The sequence below is a fragment of the Pezoporus wallicus genome, unplaced genomic scaffold (genome assembly GCF_028554395.1).
Source record: "Pezoporus wallicus isolate ANWC-B61680 ecotype Strahan unplaced genomic scaffold, APGP_CSIRO_Pwel_v1 contig_5485, whole genome shotgun sequence".
Lineage (NCBI taxonomy): Eukaryota > Metazoa > Chordata > Aves > Psittaciformes > Psittacidae > Pezoporus > Pezoporus wallicus.
The window spans coordinates 749158-763519 of NW_026641550.1; the positions used below are offsets into that span (position 1 = coordinate 749158).

The 14362-nt window shown below is 43.3% G+C and overlaps 1 protein-coding gene across 1 annotated transcript in view; it reads left to right on the top strand.

The window, feature by feature from the left end:
* Positions 1 to 6662: 6662 nt before the first annotated feature.
* The window catches only part of TGFBR1 (transforming growth factor beta receptor 1), a 36168-nt gene continuing 28468 nt past the window's right edge, over positions 6663 to 14362 (top strand). The window contains exon 1 of the mRNA XM_057424256.1: positions 6663 to 6817. Coding sequence (XP_057280239.1) covers positions 6739 to 6817 — 79 coding nt within the window. The 5' untranslated portion in view covers positions 6663 to 6738. The remainder of the gene's footprint in view (positions 6818 to 14362) is intronic.

Sequence of the window (14362 nt, forward strand, 5' to 3'; positions counted from 1 at the left end):
CCAAATGCAGGCAAGCAAACAACTGAGTGCCAGGAAACCTGTATGATGTTTGCTAGGTCTGTGACTGTGCTGTGCTGTTGCAGTGCTGAATTTTTAAAATGAAACCAGAAATTACTCATGACTTCAGGAGCAATTTGAAGCTTTATTAGTAGACAAATTTAGAGGTGTGAGTCAGCTATTATCTTTCTGTACTAGGGCACTTTGAAAAATTTTTAAACGTGATTAAAGACTAGCAAAACTAAAAAAAACCCAAAACATTAATTGACAGACAATGGATACCAACAGTCATCTATGAGGACCTCTCATCAAAAAGGCTTTCTGTCCCCGACTTGAGCTTATTTTTTTAATTATGTGCTGTAAGATCCACCTACATTCACAAACACTTGGGGAGAGCATTACCTGAGGAACCTGCCAACTGAGATTATCACTGGCCTGAAAAATAGATATGAAGAACATGATAGGAATGGTTTATTTAGATTTTGAAGGTCAGGTTCTTAAGCCTGGTTTTTAAAAAAAAAACAAAACCAACAAACCACAACCCTGTGAAAAAAACTGTGTATCCATAGAAGGTCATTCCTGATAGCAACTTCTCCTTTTTTCTCACTTTATCTTATCAACTGGCACTCTTCCAAACCATCATAGTTAATATTGCATACTGTTTGGAAGCAGGCTACTTAAGCTCTTGAAAGCAGCACCGTTGCAAATATAGTAATATTTGAGACAATGTTCCAGGCAGTGAAGTCACTTTAAGAGGCAAGACAAATTGTTCAATAATTTGTTAACCATCAAAGATAAAAAAACAATTCACACATCTTCTAGAAAGATAGAACTCACATCAGATAACAGTGACATATCACCAGACATTCACAAGAATTCACATTATAATGTAATCATTAGGATTTTGCACAGGATGCATATATAGATGGGAGTATTTCCATATCCAAAGACATGGGAACTATGTATTTGCTTAGTCTGCTTTTATATACAGTTATTAGGACCTCAGTAACTGCCAGTCAGCAACCCCACTTGGAAAACAAAGACCCAACATGAAAAAATGCCTAAAGATAAAACAAAAAGCAAGAAAATGAACAGTTACTTTCTACCAACAAAACACTCTAGACTCAGTATGAAGAACGTTCAGTTTCTTGTGTGAGGATATTGCAGTTGTCACTGTCTTTGAAACAGTAAAAAAAAAACACAAACCAAAAAGCCAAAAACCTGCTTCAGAAGTTTGTTTACTAAGGCCATGACTTAAAAACTCATCCTTCCAAGTAGTTTATGGTACAAATGAAATAATTTTTCAATGTATGAAAAGGTTTGTACATCCCTAGCCTTTCCTAAACAAATTTGAGATTTGAGAGCTTCCACATTTCCATAGTCTCTCACTACTTTTTCAGCCTTATTGTGTTCTTCAAGTTGTATTTTAGTACCAGCATCCTCACTACCTTCCTTAATTCTCAAGAGAGACAGTTTCTTCAGCAATCTTGTATCAAGCCTAATATTCTTCTTGGATAAAAGTCAACCTTTGGCATCACACTTAAGGAATATGGCTGATGGAAAATTATCTTTGTAGAGAAACAGAATGAAGTACATTCTTATTATTTGCAACCAAAAAATGTTGTTCAGAATACCCATACTAACTCAGAAATGAAAACAGCAAAAATTATTCTTTTTTATAGGTCCAGTGGCAAAAGTCTTCCCTGTTAATAATGTTGTTTGAAAATGGAGAAATAACGAAGGACTTAATCTCAAAGTTATATATTCTTGGAGAAAAGTCAGAAACTTAACTGCTCAAGAACGGGTAAAGAACAAAGTTCTACAACTGATGTCCACCATCTCTCTTCACTGACCAATTTGTCATCTTATTCAAATAGACCTTTGGTCCATTTTTCGCTTTTAAATTTTTTGTTCCTGAGTAGGTACAAACTTCATTACCCGATTTAAAGGAAAAAGCACCTTTTTAGAATGCGCTACAGAAAATCTCCATATAATTTTCTTGGCATGCACCTTTGGAGTAAACTCAGCTCAGTTTGGGGTAAAGTAAACTTTGCTCAGTTTGCAAATGAACAAGTGAAAACATACAGAAAACACTGCTAGGAGAGACTACAGAAAAGGATTTTGAAACAATCAGGCAGAACCTAACTGCAATAGAAAGTCTGACATACCACTTCAGGTAACCTACAGTCACAAGCTCTGAAGAATGGACTGACAGGGGTATATATAGCAAGTCTAGAAAAACTGCAGTGAAACAGTCAGTTCCTACAACACACTCTAGAATAAACTCTTTTCTCATTCCCAGTTTGCAAGGCCAATAAATCAGTGTCAGGAGTTTACATCATTACTGAAGGTTGTGGGTTGGGTTTCTTTGGTGTTGTTTTGTTTTTTTTTTTGATTTATTGTGGATGTACACTTAACTGAACAAAATATTTTAACAACACAGTGGCAGTTTTATTGGGAAAAAAAAATTAAAGAGGACTGATATTTAAACTGGAATCTAGATCCTCCATCTAATGCTTTGGGATCTTAGTAACTTAAACACAAAATCCACTTCCTGCTCTAAGAAATTTCTTGTCTGTAATGATCTCTAATTAAATGGAATAGAAAGTCAAGTTCATCAAACACACAATACGAAAACTCTGTGATCTGTGCATTGCTAGAGAGACACTAACTTTTGGTGCTTTACACATGCAGCTCCTTCCCTACTGAAGTCTAAATTGAGTCCAATCTCAAATTTGGTGTCAGTGTAGGAGGAAACTGACCTTTCTTGAAAAGCAGAATGATATAAATTATCACTTGCCCCATACCATATTACTTGGTATGAGGAGTAGTGTACAGGCAGGAAAAAAAGTTGTACTTCCACAGAAAAAAAACAAAGTATCCTAATTAGAAGCAAGCTGCATTAATGCATCTATCCTTCTCTATAGACACAGGTGAGATACTCAGGCAATTTCAGGGTTGCTATAGCAATATCAGGCCTTCAAATAGATAATGACATGCAGTCTAAAGTCATTTCCAGACCCTGTTGATGTCAGCCTGTTTGCTTGTGGCAACCCCTCCCTAAGCTAACTGGTCTTAGTCACTTCTGTGTTTAGCAACATGTCTTGCACTATGTACTTTTTCCCTGCTTTCAGCATAAACCGGACCTCTCTTAAATCAACACTGATCTCTTTAAACACATTTAAACCTAATTTCAAATGAAGTAGGGTATCATACATGTAGGAAACAAGCTCAGCAGCTGATGGACTCTACAATTCAAGGGGTTTAACAGCAGCAGTGCAAAACTGTCATCACTGAGATATGCTGAACTGCAGAGTAAGAACTTGCAACATTATAACGTTTCCACAAACCTATTAGCAGTATAATAGGGAAAGCGTTAGCTGGAGGGATCAAGCATACTGCGTACTGACACAGGGTATTATTAGGCTGCTCAGTTCGTGACTCTGAGATATGGATCTGGTATGTTTCACGGTGAAATAAAAGCAAAAAGGGTTTCACACATCTTAAGCTTTGACTGGCTTTTTCTTACCAGAGTTGATTAAGTGGGGTTTAAATCCCACTGTATTTAGTTTTGGAAGCACTGATGAGGCAAATCAGGCAATGTTCATAAAGGTTATAAAGTGAATAATTCTGAATATTTTATAAAGCAGTGACTTAAAGTGTTTTCATTTGCTTGACTAATTTAGCAAGATCACAAATCTTTCCTAAACTTTCTCATTTGCAGGCTTATAGAAACTGCACACTAAAAAGCACTTTGATCCTTTCTGTCCCAGTTTTGAGCAGGAAAACTGCTTGAGAAAATTGAGGACTGAGGGGTGGGGGGAGTGGGGTTGGGGTGGCAGTGGTGTTTTGGGTGGTGGGTTTTTTTAGTATCACTTACTTTGTTGTCTTGGTAAACATTACACATTCAGTATTTTTCCTCTTGCTGAGTTCCTTGGTGAATATAATTTGTAAATATCATGATGCACTCAATAGTTCTTTAAAAAGCATATAAAATGTAGCTAATTACCATGGAGAGAAAACAGTAAAAGCTGCAAATGAAGTTTTGCAACACCTTTATTTCTTCTTGTTCTAGCACTAACTGTGCATACTTTCTTGCTGAAAGATTCATTAGAATTCCTTATTACCCTGATCTTTACAGTGAAATTATTTTTCTGGTTATTTTGGCAGAAAAAAAAAAAGGCCAAGTAATTACTGTAATTTTGAAAAATCTGAAATCACAGGAGAGTTATTTTCTTCCTAAATAAAATGTTGCTTTACAGAAAGGTGTATCTTAGAAACTGTTTATTGATTGTGTCGTGGTCTAACATAGCCTTATTTGCACAGTCATATGTAAGATCTCATTTTCTTTGGATTGGCATTCAACTGTTTGCAGACACAGGGAGAAGCCTATTATTAAATTCTTCATAGGCTATCATTTTTATTTTGTATTTTTTATGTGACTGTACCATCTTATATGGCAAAAAAGACAGATGATTAATTATCAAACAGAATATATAACTTGAACTACTGTGCATCTCAAACAGTAAATCAAAGTACCTCCCACGTAACCCTCCCAAAGATACAGTCCTACCCAGACCAACTAAAACCAATTATGAAGTTCATATGAAGAAACAGGAACACCAAAATATTAGAAGGGAAGAACTGACTACAGAAGCAATAGTGGAAAAAAAAGATGATGGAAGAACACAGGGACGAATCTTACAGAAACAAGGGGCAGCTAATGGGGAAAGGTGTAGGTACTGATTTTCACAGTCAGTGACCTTCCAACAAGATCAAGATCCAATTGGCTACCAGAGTCCTTCCAGCATCAAGAATCTGTATCATAATCTGAAGTTCCTAGACACCACCTTAATCAAGACCAGAAGGTGCAGCCCTAAGAATCTAGAAACATGGAATGGAAGCATGGCAAGAAAAGAGGTATTCCAGACATACAGAATCCATTTCAGTAGCTTTGCAATCATTAAAATATGATTTTGCAAGAGAAAATATAACTAGGGTCTGCTTACATATGATGCTGGTTGCTGCTCAGAGAGAAATGGAAAGAAAATGAATTAATAAAAATGTACCTCACTTTGAACTGTTATATTATCAAGATTCTTATCCAGGTGAACTGTACTGTAGGAGAAACAAGACTTTTTTATAAAAGCTGTGTTGGCTGAACAACTGAAAAAAAAAAAGAGACAAGAGATCAATGTGACATGGAAATGAATGTGGCACTGAAGACTGCAGAGGTTGCTGCCCTGAATACTGAACTGGGAAGTCACCATTTGGCAGAGACAGTACACGAAGTTTGCAAGACTAACTGCAAGTAATAATGTAGAAAAGCTCCTGTGACCTACATGTCTTGTCCTACGACTGGAGGGTGACACCTCAAGTAAAACGAATAGTACGAAAGTATATGCTGAACTTGACGGACTCTGAACACAACAGCCACGTAATGGAGCTAGGATGTCAGGGGAGAGGGGGCAAGCAGATAACTTCTGGGAGAGTGGTTACCTGATCCCAAGAGACAAGAGAGCCTTTCCTCTTTTCTTGCCACCCATACAATAGCTAATAAAGCTCTGGACAGAATGAACAACCTCAGTCATGGTAATTTTCTTCAAAGGGTTGATTCCAGTTGCCACAGTTTGTAAGATCAAGTAGAACCTCAAACACCTATTTGGACTGTCCAAATTTGTTTCTGATTCCCAAGTAACTCCCGCAGTTAAACTGTGAAATAAGACGGGAGCCACACATGGCGACTAGCGCTGTTCTTTCCTCGCACAGTACTAAAACTTGTAGGCTCTCTACCCTATAGCTCTTTGTGCTGCGGGAAGGTGCACCCTTTACTCCCGAATCGCGACGCAGTCTTCACTAACAGCACGACCGCTGAGCCGTCTCATACATACACCAGCTGGTAGGCTAGCAGGGAATAAGCTGTCAGACTGTTTGCGTGTTACATCTACAACCCATCCGACAGACTCACGTAAGAGAAGCATCGCAGCTGAGCAACGAAAGGGCCCCGCATAGTTCTGCTAGCCCGTCTCCCACCCGCAGTCTCCAGAGGAGCAATTCCTCGGGTAACAGCAGCTTTCCCTCTTCTCCCGAAGCTATCTGAGGGCTGTGTAACTCCTCCCGCCTGATTAACCGCTATCCCCCGCTTCCTTCCAGCCCCGGCACCGGACCATAGCTTTAGCGGCCACCCGGCGGCCCTGGACCCTGCTGTGTCTGATGGTTGCCGGTGAGAGCAGCCGCAGAGCCTCAGCCACACGCTCGGGTGCTTCCTCACCGCCCTAACGCGCGGCCCGCCCCTGTTTCTAAGAGACGTTATCAGCCACATCGCCCCGGGCTGCATGCGCAGGGACAGCAGTTCCCGCCGACCAAGTACCTCACGGGGCCGGCTGCGTTCCCGCCGCCGCCGCCGGTCCTCACCAGCACCGCGACGAGACGCCGACAGCCAACCGCCAATCACAATCAGCCGCCTGTTGTTGTTGGGGCTTTCCGCAGCTGCCGGGGGCGGGGCCGGGGCCGGGGCCGGGCCGGAGCGGAGCGGAGCGGGGGACAGAGGCCAATCAGGCGGCGCTGCCGCGTCAGTTAGTTTAGCGGTAGGAGCGAGCCGGGGAGGTGTAGGGGTAGCGTGAGCGGCTGGCTGCTTCTCTCTCGGGGGAGGAGGAGAGGGGCGGGGCCGCGATAGGCGGAATCCTGGCGCGCGGGTGCGCGCGCGCGCGCGCCCTGGCTCCACGGTTTCGGGACCGGACCATGGCGGTAGCGGCCACTCGGCGGCTCTGGGCCCTGCTGTGCTTGGTGGTGTCCGCGCCGCTCTTCCCAGGGGCAGCCGGTGAGTGCCCGCGTGTCTGAGGGAAGGAAGGAAGGAGAGGAAATGAGGGGAGGGAGTGGGTGAGGTGGTGCTTGGGACGGGAGGGGAGGGGAGGGGGAAAGAGAGAGATGAGGAGCTGCGGGTCCCCGTCGGTTCCTTTCAACAACATGGCGGAGGGGCCGGCTGGGGCGGAGTCGCCTTCCTCCCCCCCTACCCCTCCCACCACCCCGGTGTCCGAGCCCGGCGGGTGCTCGTCCCTTTGTTGGCCGAGTGCAGTGGTGGCTACGCGGGAGGGGCCGCGGCGCGGGGCAGATGTGGTGCGGCTGGGTGAGGAGGGGCAGTGATGAGGAGTGGACGCAGTACTGTGCACACTTGACACTCGCCCCCCGCCGGTGCCCGCGTTGCCGCCTCGGGTGGCTCAGTCTGAGGTAACTTTCCCGCGCCCCTAGCCCCGTGAGCCCGTAGGCCCCTGAGGACTGTGGGCGGCTGCGGCTCTTCCTTTCACACGCGGGTTCGGGTGGCCGTGGCCTGTGAAGGTAATTTGGTTATCGGTGGCGGAGCACCCTCCTCTCTCTCTCTCCCCATCGTTATGGGCACATCAGCCCTCGAAAGCTACCTTTGCTCTGCCTGGGGTGTGCCAATTTAGGCACCAGATTGGGGAAGAGCCGCCGTGCCTTGTGAGCTCCTGAGGAGCGCTTACAAACAGTTTCACGGGGGAGGAGAGACAAGCGGCATCTGCTCGTGTAGATACGTGTTGAATGTTCCATGTAGTGAAGGTAAAAGACTCCCTTAACTCCCACGTTAGATGCTTTAGCTCCGTTACACGCCACATTGTGGTGTGCTGGCAGCGTCTGCTCGGAAAGCTAGTAGCTTGGAGATAGAGGTGATCTCTCAGTTACAGTCAGAGAGCTAACCTGAATACTCTGTAAGGTCCAAGCCATGCAGAAATAAAATCTTTGATGAACTTTGTACAGTAAAACAGTTTTGTTTCTCCAGCCTTCTGTACCTATGTTTTCTTGTAAGAGAGATGTACTGTTAGAGCTGTGCTGTTGCAGAGCTAATGCATGAAACGGGAGTTCTTAGCAGCATTCAGAAATACAAAAAATAGGTAATTTTCCATTAAAAAAAAACACAAACAACAAACCGTTTTGTTCTACAGTTAGCAGTTTGGGCCGTATGCCTCAATAGGCTATACAAATGTTATAGACACTAAGCTAATTGATTTAGGTTTCAATCTCATCTATGGTGAGTTAGATGATGATGATGACAGACACACAAAATCTGCATTTTATAATTGGCCTGCTCCCTGAATTCCTCTGTAGATATATTGCATATTGCTTTGGGTTCTAAAGAGGAAGTGGAGAAGCACCATGGCTTTCTTCAGTTATAGCTTTAAGATGCCCCTTCATCTGGATTTTTACCATGCTGTTCATAATTCAACCTAAGATGGTACTTGTGCAGTAAAGAAAGTATTACTTAAAGAAGACAGAAGTTGCTATACTAAAATGCTGTGTTAATTGCCCATGTTCTTGTTGAAGAAGATAGAGAATCCTTGATGGGGAGACAGTAAATTAAGCTTAAGTTAACCGTGGTTCTTGTGTTCTTGAAAAGCTGCAACAGGCTTTAATAATTAAAAGCTTTCTTATGTAACATGTCCAGTTTAGGCATTGAAGGCAATTTATCTTGATGTGATCTTTGAACTTTTCCCTCTTAATGCCTCAGATCAGTCAACAGTTTTCCCTTAATATCAGTAATGAAATTAATGTCTAAAAGCTTTATGTGAAAACAAGGCAATAGGCTTCCATACAAAAACATACAAGGATGGAACTGGTGGTGTGCGGCCTTTGTTTTGGTGGTGATGGTGGTGGTTGTTGGGTTGGGGGTGGGGGGAAGTCAGTTTTTCAAAGAGAGAGAAATCCTCCTTATCCAGGAGAATATGGGGAATACAGGCTTCTTGATCCATAACTCAAAGACCAGTCCTGGTACTGGTGAAGGATTAATTAGAACATTGTGGTCTGAGTTGACAAGGAAGTGCAAGGTATGATTTAGCTACTGTTACTTAGTATTATCATGGGTTGACAGAAGTTAGGCATTTTCTGACTTATACTGCTGTTCTGCAGTATACTAGTGAAACTGCGTTAATGAATTGCCTTGTGATATGTTTTATATCACCATATGGAGATCAGGCCTGTAATGAGTCAGAGCAGCTAGCTTAACAGTAGAACCCTTGATTTTAACGACAGTCTAAAATTAGGTTGCTTTATTTATTTATTTAACTGTGTAAGCAGTAGATTTTGGTCTCCCCAAAGTTCTGGGGAGTCATCTTGGAAATTCTTGCATTTGCACAATTGCTCCTAATACATATAATGATGGAAATATGGTTTGTATGCTGAAATGAATTTCAAAGTAAAAATGAAGATCTTTATTCTTTCTGCTTTCATAATTTTAGTAAAATTATAATCTAGGCTTATAACTTTCTTTTTTCTAAAGCGTACTCTTCTGTGAAAGATGACAGAAATAAATTTTCATACATCTTGCTGCAGGAGGCATGAACATACCTGTGAGTAGGTCTATGGATGAGCTACAACTTGGCACCTGCACTATGGAGAAGATAATGTTGCTTTTTTTTTCGAAGCTGGGATTTTTCACAAGGGTTTCCCATTACTTGCAATTTGAGAATATTGCCTTAATAAAGTAGTTTGTCTGTTTTCTTGAGTGCACCACTTTGTTTTCCATTGGAAACAGTAGTTTTTGGTAATATTGCTTGACAAAGATAGGTGAAATGTCTGTTAAAGTAGTCCTGAAAACTTGACATCCACTGCTGTTACTTTACAAAAGTCAAACTTAGTGCCTTTGTGAGAAGATTTAGTCAGTGCAGCCCTTAAAATGTCGTGGCTTAAAAATATGTACGCATGATCCAGAAATTGTAAGACCTAAGATGTCATTTTTATATCCTGAGCTGGAAGAGTTCAGACATGAGTCAGGTGTATTGTTGGAGGGAATTGTCTGAATAAGAGAATAGAAAGCTGACAGCACTGTTCTGTATTATGCTTTTTTGCTTCTGGCAAATTTCATAGGAGAAGAAAAAAAAACTACAAGTACAGCCCTTTTGCTCATCTGCCCAAAATCTAATACTGTCTCTTGCATATAATCTAGCCTTGTCCCTTTATCCCTTGAAACTACATCTTGGTGGAACTGAGAGTCCTGATGGTGGTTCTGGTGAAGTTCCACTTCCAGTGAAACTTCTGTTTCAGAAATTGTACTTTCATAGAATCATAGAATGTTTTGGTTTGGAAGGGATGTTAAGGATCATTTAGATCCTCCTGTGGCATAGAGGTTGGAACACCTTCCACTAGACCAGGTTGCTCCAAAGTCCATCTAACCTGGCTTTGAACACTTCCAGGGATGGGACAGCCACAACTTCTCCAGGCAACCTCTGTTAGTGTCTCACCAACCTCACAGTAAAGAATTCCTTCCTTATATCTAATCTCTACCTCCTTTCAGTTTGAACCCATTATCCTTTGTCCTGTCACTAAAGTCCCTGATGAAGAGTCCCTCTCTGGCAAACTTGTAGGCCCCCTTCCAATACTGGAAGGCTGCTGTGAGGTCTCTATGCAGCCTTCTCTTCTCTGGGCTGAGCAAGCTCAACTGTCTGTTTCCATAGAAGTGCTCCAGCCCTTGGAGCATCTTTGTGGCCTCTTCTGGACTCACTCCAAGTACACATCCTTCTCATGTTGGGAGCCCCAGAGCTGAACACAGGACTGCAGGTGGGGTCTCACAAAAGCAGAGTAAAGGGGGAGAATCCCCTCTGACCTGCTGGTGATGCAGCCCAGCCCACGATTGTTTTCTGGGCTCAAGCATACACTGCTGGGTCATGTTTTGCTTCTTACTGACCAACACCCACCAATTCTTCTCCTCAGGGTTGTTCTCAATCTGAGCTGCTGCCCAGCCTGTATTTGTGCCTGGGATTGTCCCAACTCAGGTGCAGAACCTTGCACTTGGACTTATTGAACTTCATGAGGTTCACATGATCCCACTTCTCCAGGCTGCCCAGGTTCCTCTGGATGACATCCCTTCCCTCCAGTGTGTCAGCTGCACTGCACAGCTTGAGCTTGGTTTCTTCAGAAAATTTGGTGAGGGTGCTCAATCACAGAATCATAGAATAGTTAGGGTTGGAAAGGACCTTACCATCATCTAGCTCCAACCTGTCTGCCACAGACAGGGACACCACACACTAAACCATGTCACCCAAGACTCCTGCTATCCATGTTGCTAACAAAAGTGGTTGAACTGTCCCATTACTGACCCCTGAGGAGCAGCACTGGTCACTGGTCTCCACTTGGACATGGAGCCGTTGACCGCAACTCTGAGCACAGCTGTCCAGACAGATCTTATCTGCTGATCCATCTGTCAGTTCCGTGCCTTTCCAGTTTAGAGGCGAGGATGTCACGTGGTATAGTGTCAAAACTTTGCACAAGTCCAAGTAGGCGATGTCAGTTGCTCTTCCCTCTTACCAGTGCTGTAGTCCTATCACTGTAGGCCACAGTAGGGTTTTGTTTTGCCTTTAATGAAGCCATGTTGGCTGTCACTAGTCACCCCCTTATTGTTCATGTGCCTTAGAACAGTTTCCAGGAGGATCTGCTCTGTGATCATGCCAGGCACTGAAGTGAGACTGACCGGCCTGTAGTCCCATCTGTCTTCCTTTATTCCTTTCTTAAAAATGGGGGTTGTATTTCCCCCTTTCCAGTCAGTGGGAACTTCACCAGCGTGCCGTGACTGGATAGTGGCTTGGCAGCTTCATCCACCAGTTCCCTCAGGACCCATGGATGCATCTCATGAGGTCCCATGGACTTGTGCACCTTCAGGTTCCTTAGATGGTCTCAAACTCCTCTTCCTTCCAGGTCTTTACCCCATGTCAGTCCGCGAAGCAGATCTACCAAGAGGCCAGTTTGCTCTCCTGAAGTCCAGGGTAGTGAGCTTGCTGCACACACATCTTGTCACTCTAAGGATCTCAAACTCTGCCAAACTCTACTCTGCATTTTGTGGTCACTGCAGCCAAGTCTGCCCTTGGACTTCACAATCGACACAGCCCCCCTGCATTGGTAAGAACAAGGTCCAGCATAACCCCTCTTATTGTCTCTTAGTCTCCTTTATTACTTGGCGAATGAATTTATCAATGCATTACAGGAACCTCCTGGGCTCATGCTGTGCTGTGTTATCCCTCCAACAGATATTGGGGTGGTTGAAGTCTCCTTCATGAAGAACAGAGTTTGTGAATATGAGTCTCTGCATATCTGCCTATAGAGGGCCTCATTCACTCAGTCTTCCTCGTTGGGTGGCCTGTAGCAGATGCCCTCCCCTGTGATGTTGCCTACGCCTGCCCTTACTGTAATCCTGACCCTTAAACTCTTGGTAGACTCCTCATCCATCCCCAGGCAGAGATCTATGCACTCCAGCTGGTCATTGACACCCCGTCCTCATCTCCCCAGCCTGTCTTCCCTGAAGAGCCTCTATCCTTGTTGATGTTCTGGTCGAGAGACTATTTGTCTTTCAGTAAATAAATAAAAATATGAGTAGCCTGGCATAGTGAAAGGTGCACCTGCCCATGGCAGGTGTTTGGAACTGGATGATCTTTAAGGTCCCTTCCAACGCAAACCGTTTTGTGATTCTATGATATAAAATTGTTAATCACTCTTAATGAAATTTGGTTTGAGATGTTTTGGTTTCTTTAGAGCACCTCACAAGTTTAACTGCTGTAACACCTTCTGTTAGCATCCTTTGAAAGACAGTATTTCAACATACGATTTCCAACCAAAAATTCTTTGGCTGAAGGTGTTCTATGCCAAACTGTCAGGTTGAAGTAATTTTGCAGGATGTTAGCAAATACTATAGTGATTCATAGGTTTTTATGCGATTCTAAAAATAAAGGTTTTGTGCTATTTTCCTGCTTCAGAAGGACAACAGAGACAAAAAAAAGACTTGTTTCCATAGGTACCTGATCGTACAGACTTCTGAAAGTGAAGTGGATAGTGTGTACTTAATTCTCTGTTCGTATTTTGTATACAGAATTAATATTGGAGCTTTGGGGAACAGATTTTCTTCAGGCTGTGTACTTTGTGTCTAAATTATGTCACCAGCTTGCTTTACTCTTACTGTGGGCTTTCCAGGCTGCAGCGCCCATGGAAGAGAGACGTCTTAAAGGAAATACCAAACTGTCAAACTGAGAGTCTCAGCCTGAGAAATCACGCAAGTAATTGTGTTCAACACTACAGATGAATCATAGAATAGTTTGGGCTGGAAGGGATCTTAAAGATAATCTAATTCCAGCCCCCTGCTATGGGCAGGGACACCTTCCACTAGGCCAGGTTCCTCCAAGGCTCATCCAGTCTGGCCTTGAACACTACCAGGGACAGTCACAGCTTCTCTGGGCAATCTGTGCCAGTGCCTCACCAGCCTCACAGGGAAGAACTTCTTCCTAATATCTAATCTGTCAGTTTAAAGCCATTACTCCTTGTCCTTTGCATACATGCTCTTGTAAAAAGGCTCTCTCCAGCATTCTTGTAGGCCCCGTTGAATACTGGAAGCTGCTCTAAGGTGTCCGTGGACCCTTTTCCAGGCTGATCAAACCCAGCTCTTAGCCTGTTAATAATCTTCTTACTAAATGAGATTGAGGTATGGGAAATATGCTGTTGATAACTTCTATGACATAAATGTGTCATAATACACATGCATTCTTTTATAACTGTATTGTCTTGCTGTTCACTGTTACAGTAAACAGTCACGTAAAGCAGGAATGATCATGTAGAACGGTCATGGTGCAGTGAGGAAATGCAATAGAGAGGGCACTAAATTGCGATGGTGCTTCAAATCCTGTTCTTTCTGTTCTTGGCTTTGTCACTGGTTGTTTACATAACCTTCAGTATATTCATTTAGTTGTCTGTACTTTTCGTTTCCCAAGCTTCATATCATTTGCAGGCATGACCTTTCATTAGTTGGTATGGAGCTTCATGCTAGTGGTTTCAACCAAACACTGTAGTAATACTTAAAAAAAGAACAAACACAAAACAACAAAAAAGTGCCATGGAAATCATGGGCTAAGAAGTGAAAACTTTTTTTTCCCTCCTCTTTGGGTAAAGTAGTTTTGAAGGAGGTTTTTGTGGTAGTAGATTGGAAATGCATCACACCTGAAAGATATGCCAATGACACCAAGCTGTGTGGTTCAGTTGATACGCTGGAGGGAAGGAATGCCATGAGAGGGACCTTGACATGCTTGTGAGGTGGGCTGATGCCAACCTCATGAAGTTTAACCATGACAAGTGCAAGGTCCTGCACCTGGGTCGGAGCAATCCCAGGCACAGCTATAGGTTGGGCAGAGAAGAGATTCAGAGCAGCCCTGTGGAGAAGGACTTGGGGGTGTTGGTTGATGAGAAAAATGAACATGAGCCGGCAGTGTGTGCTTGCAGCCCAGAAAGCCAACCGTATCCTGGGCTGCATCAAAAGGAGCGTGACCAGCAGGTCGAAGGAGGTGATCCTGTCCCTTTACTCTGCTCTCGTGAGACCTCACCT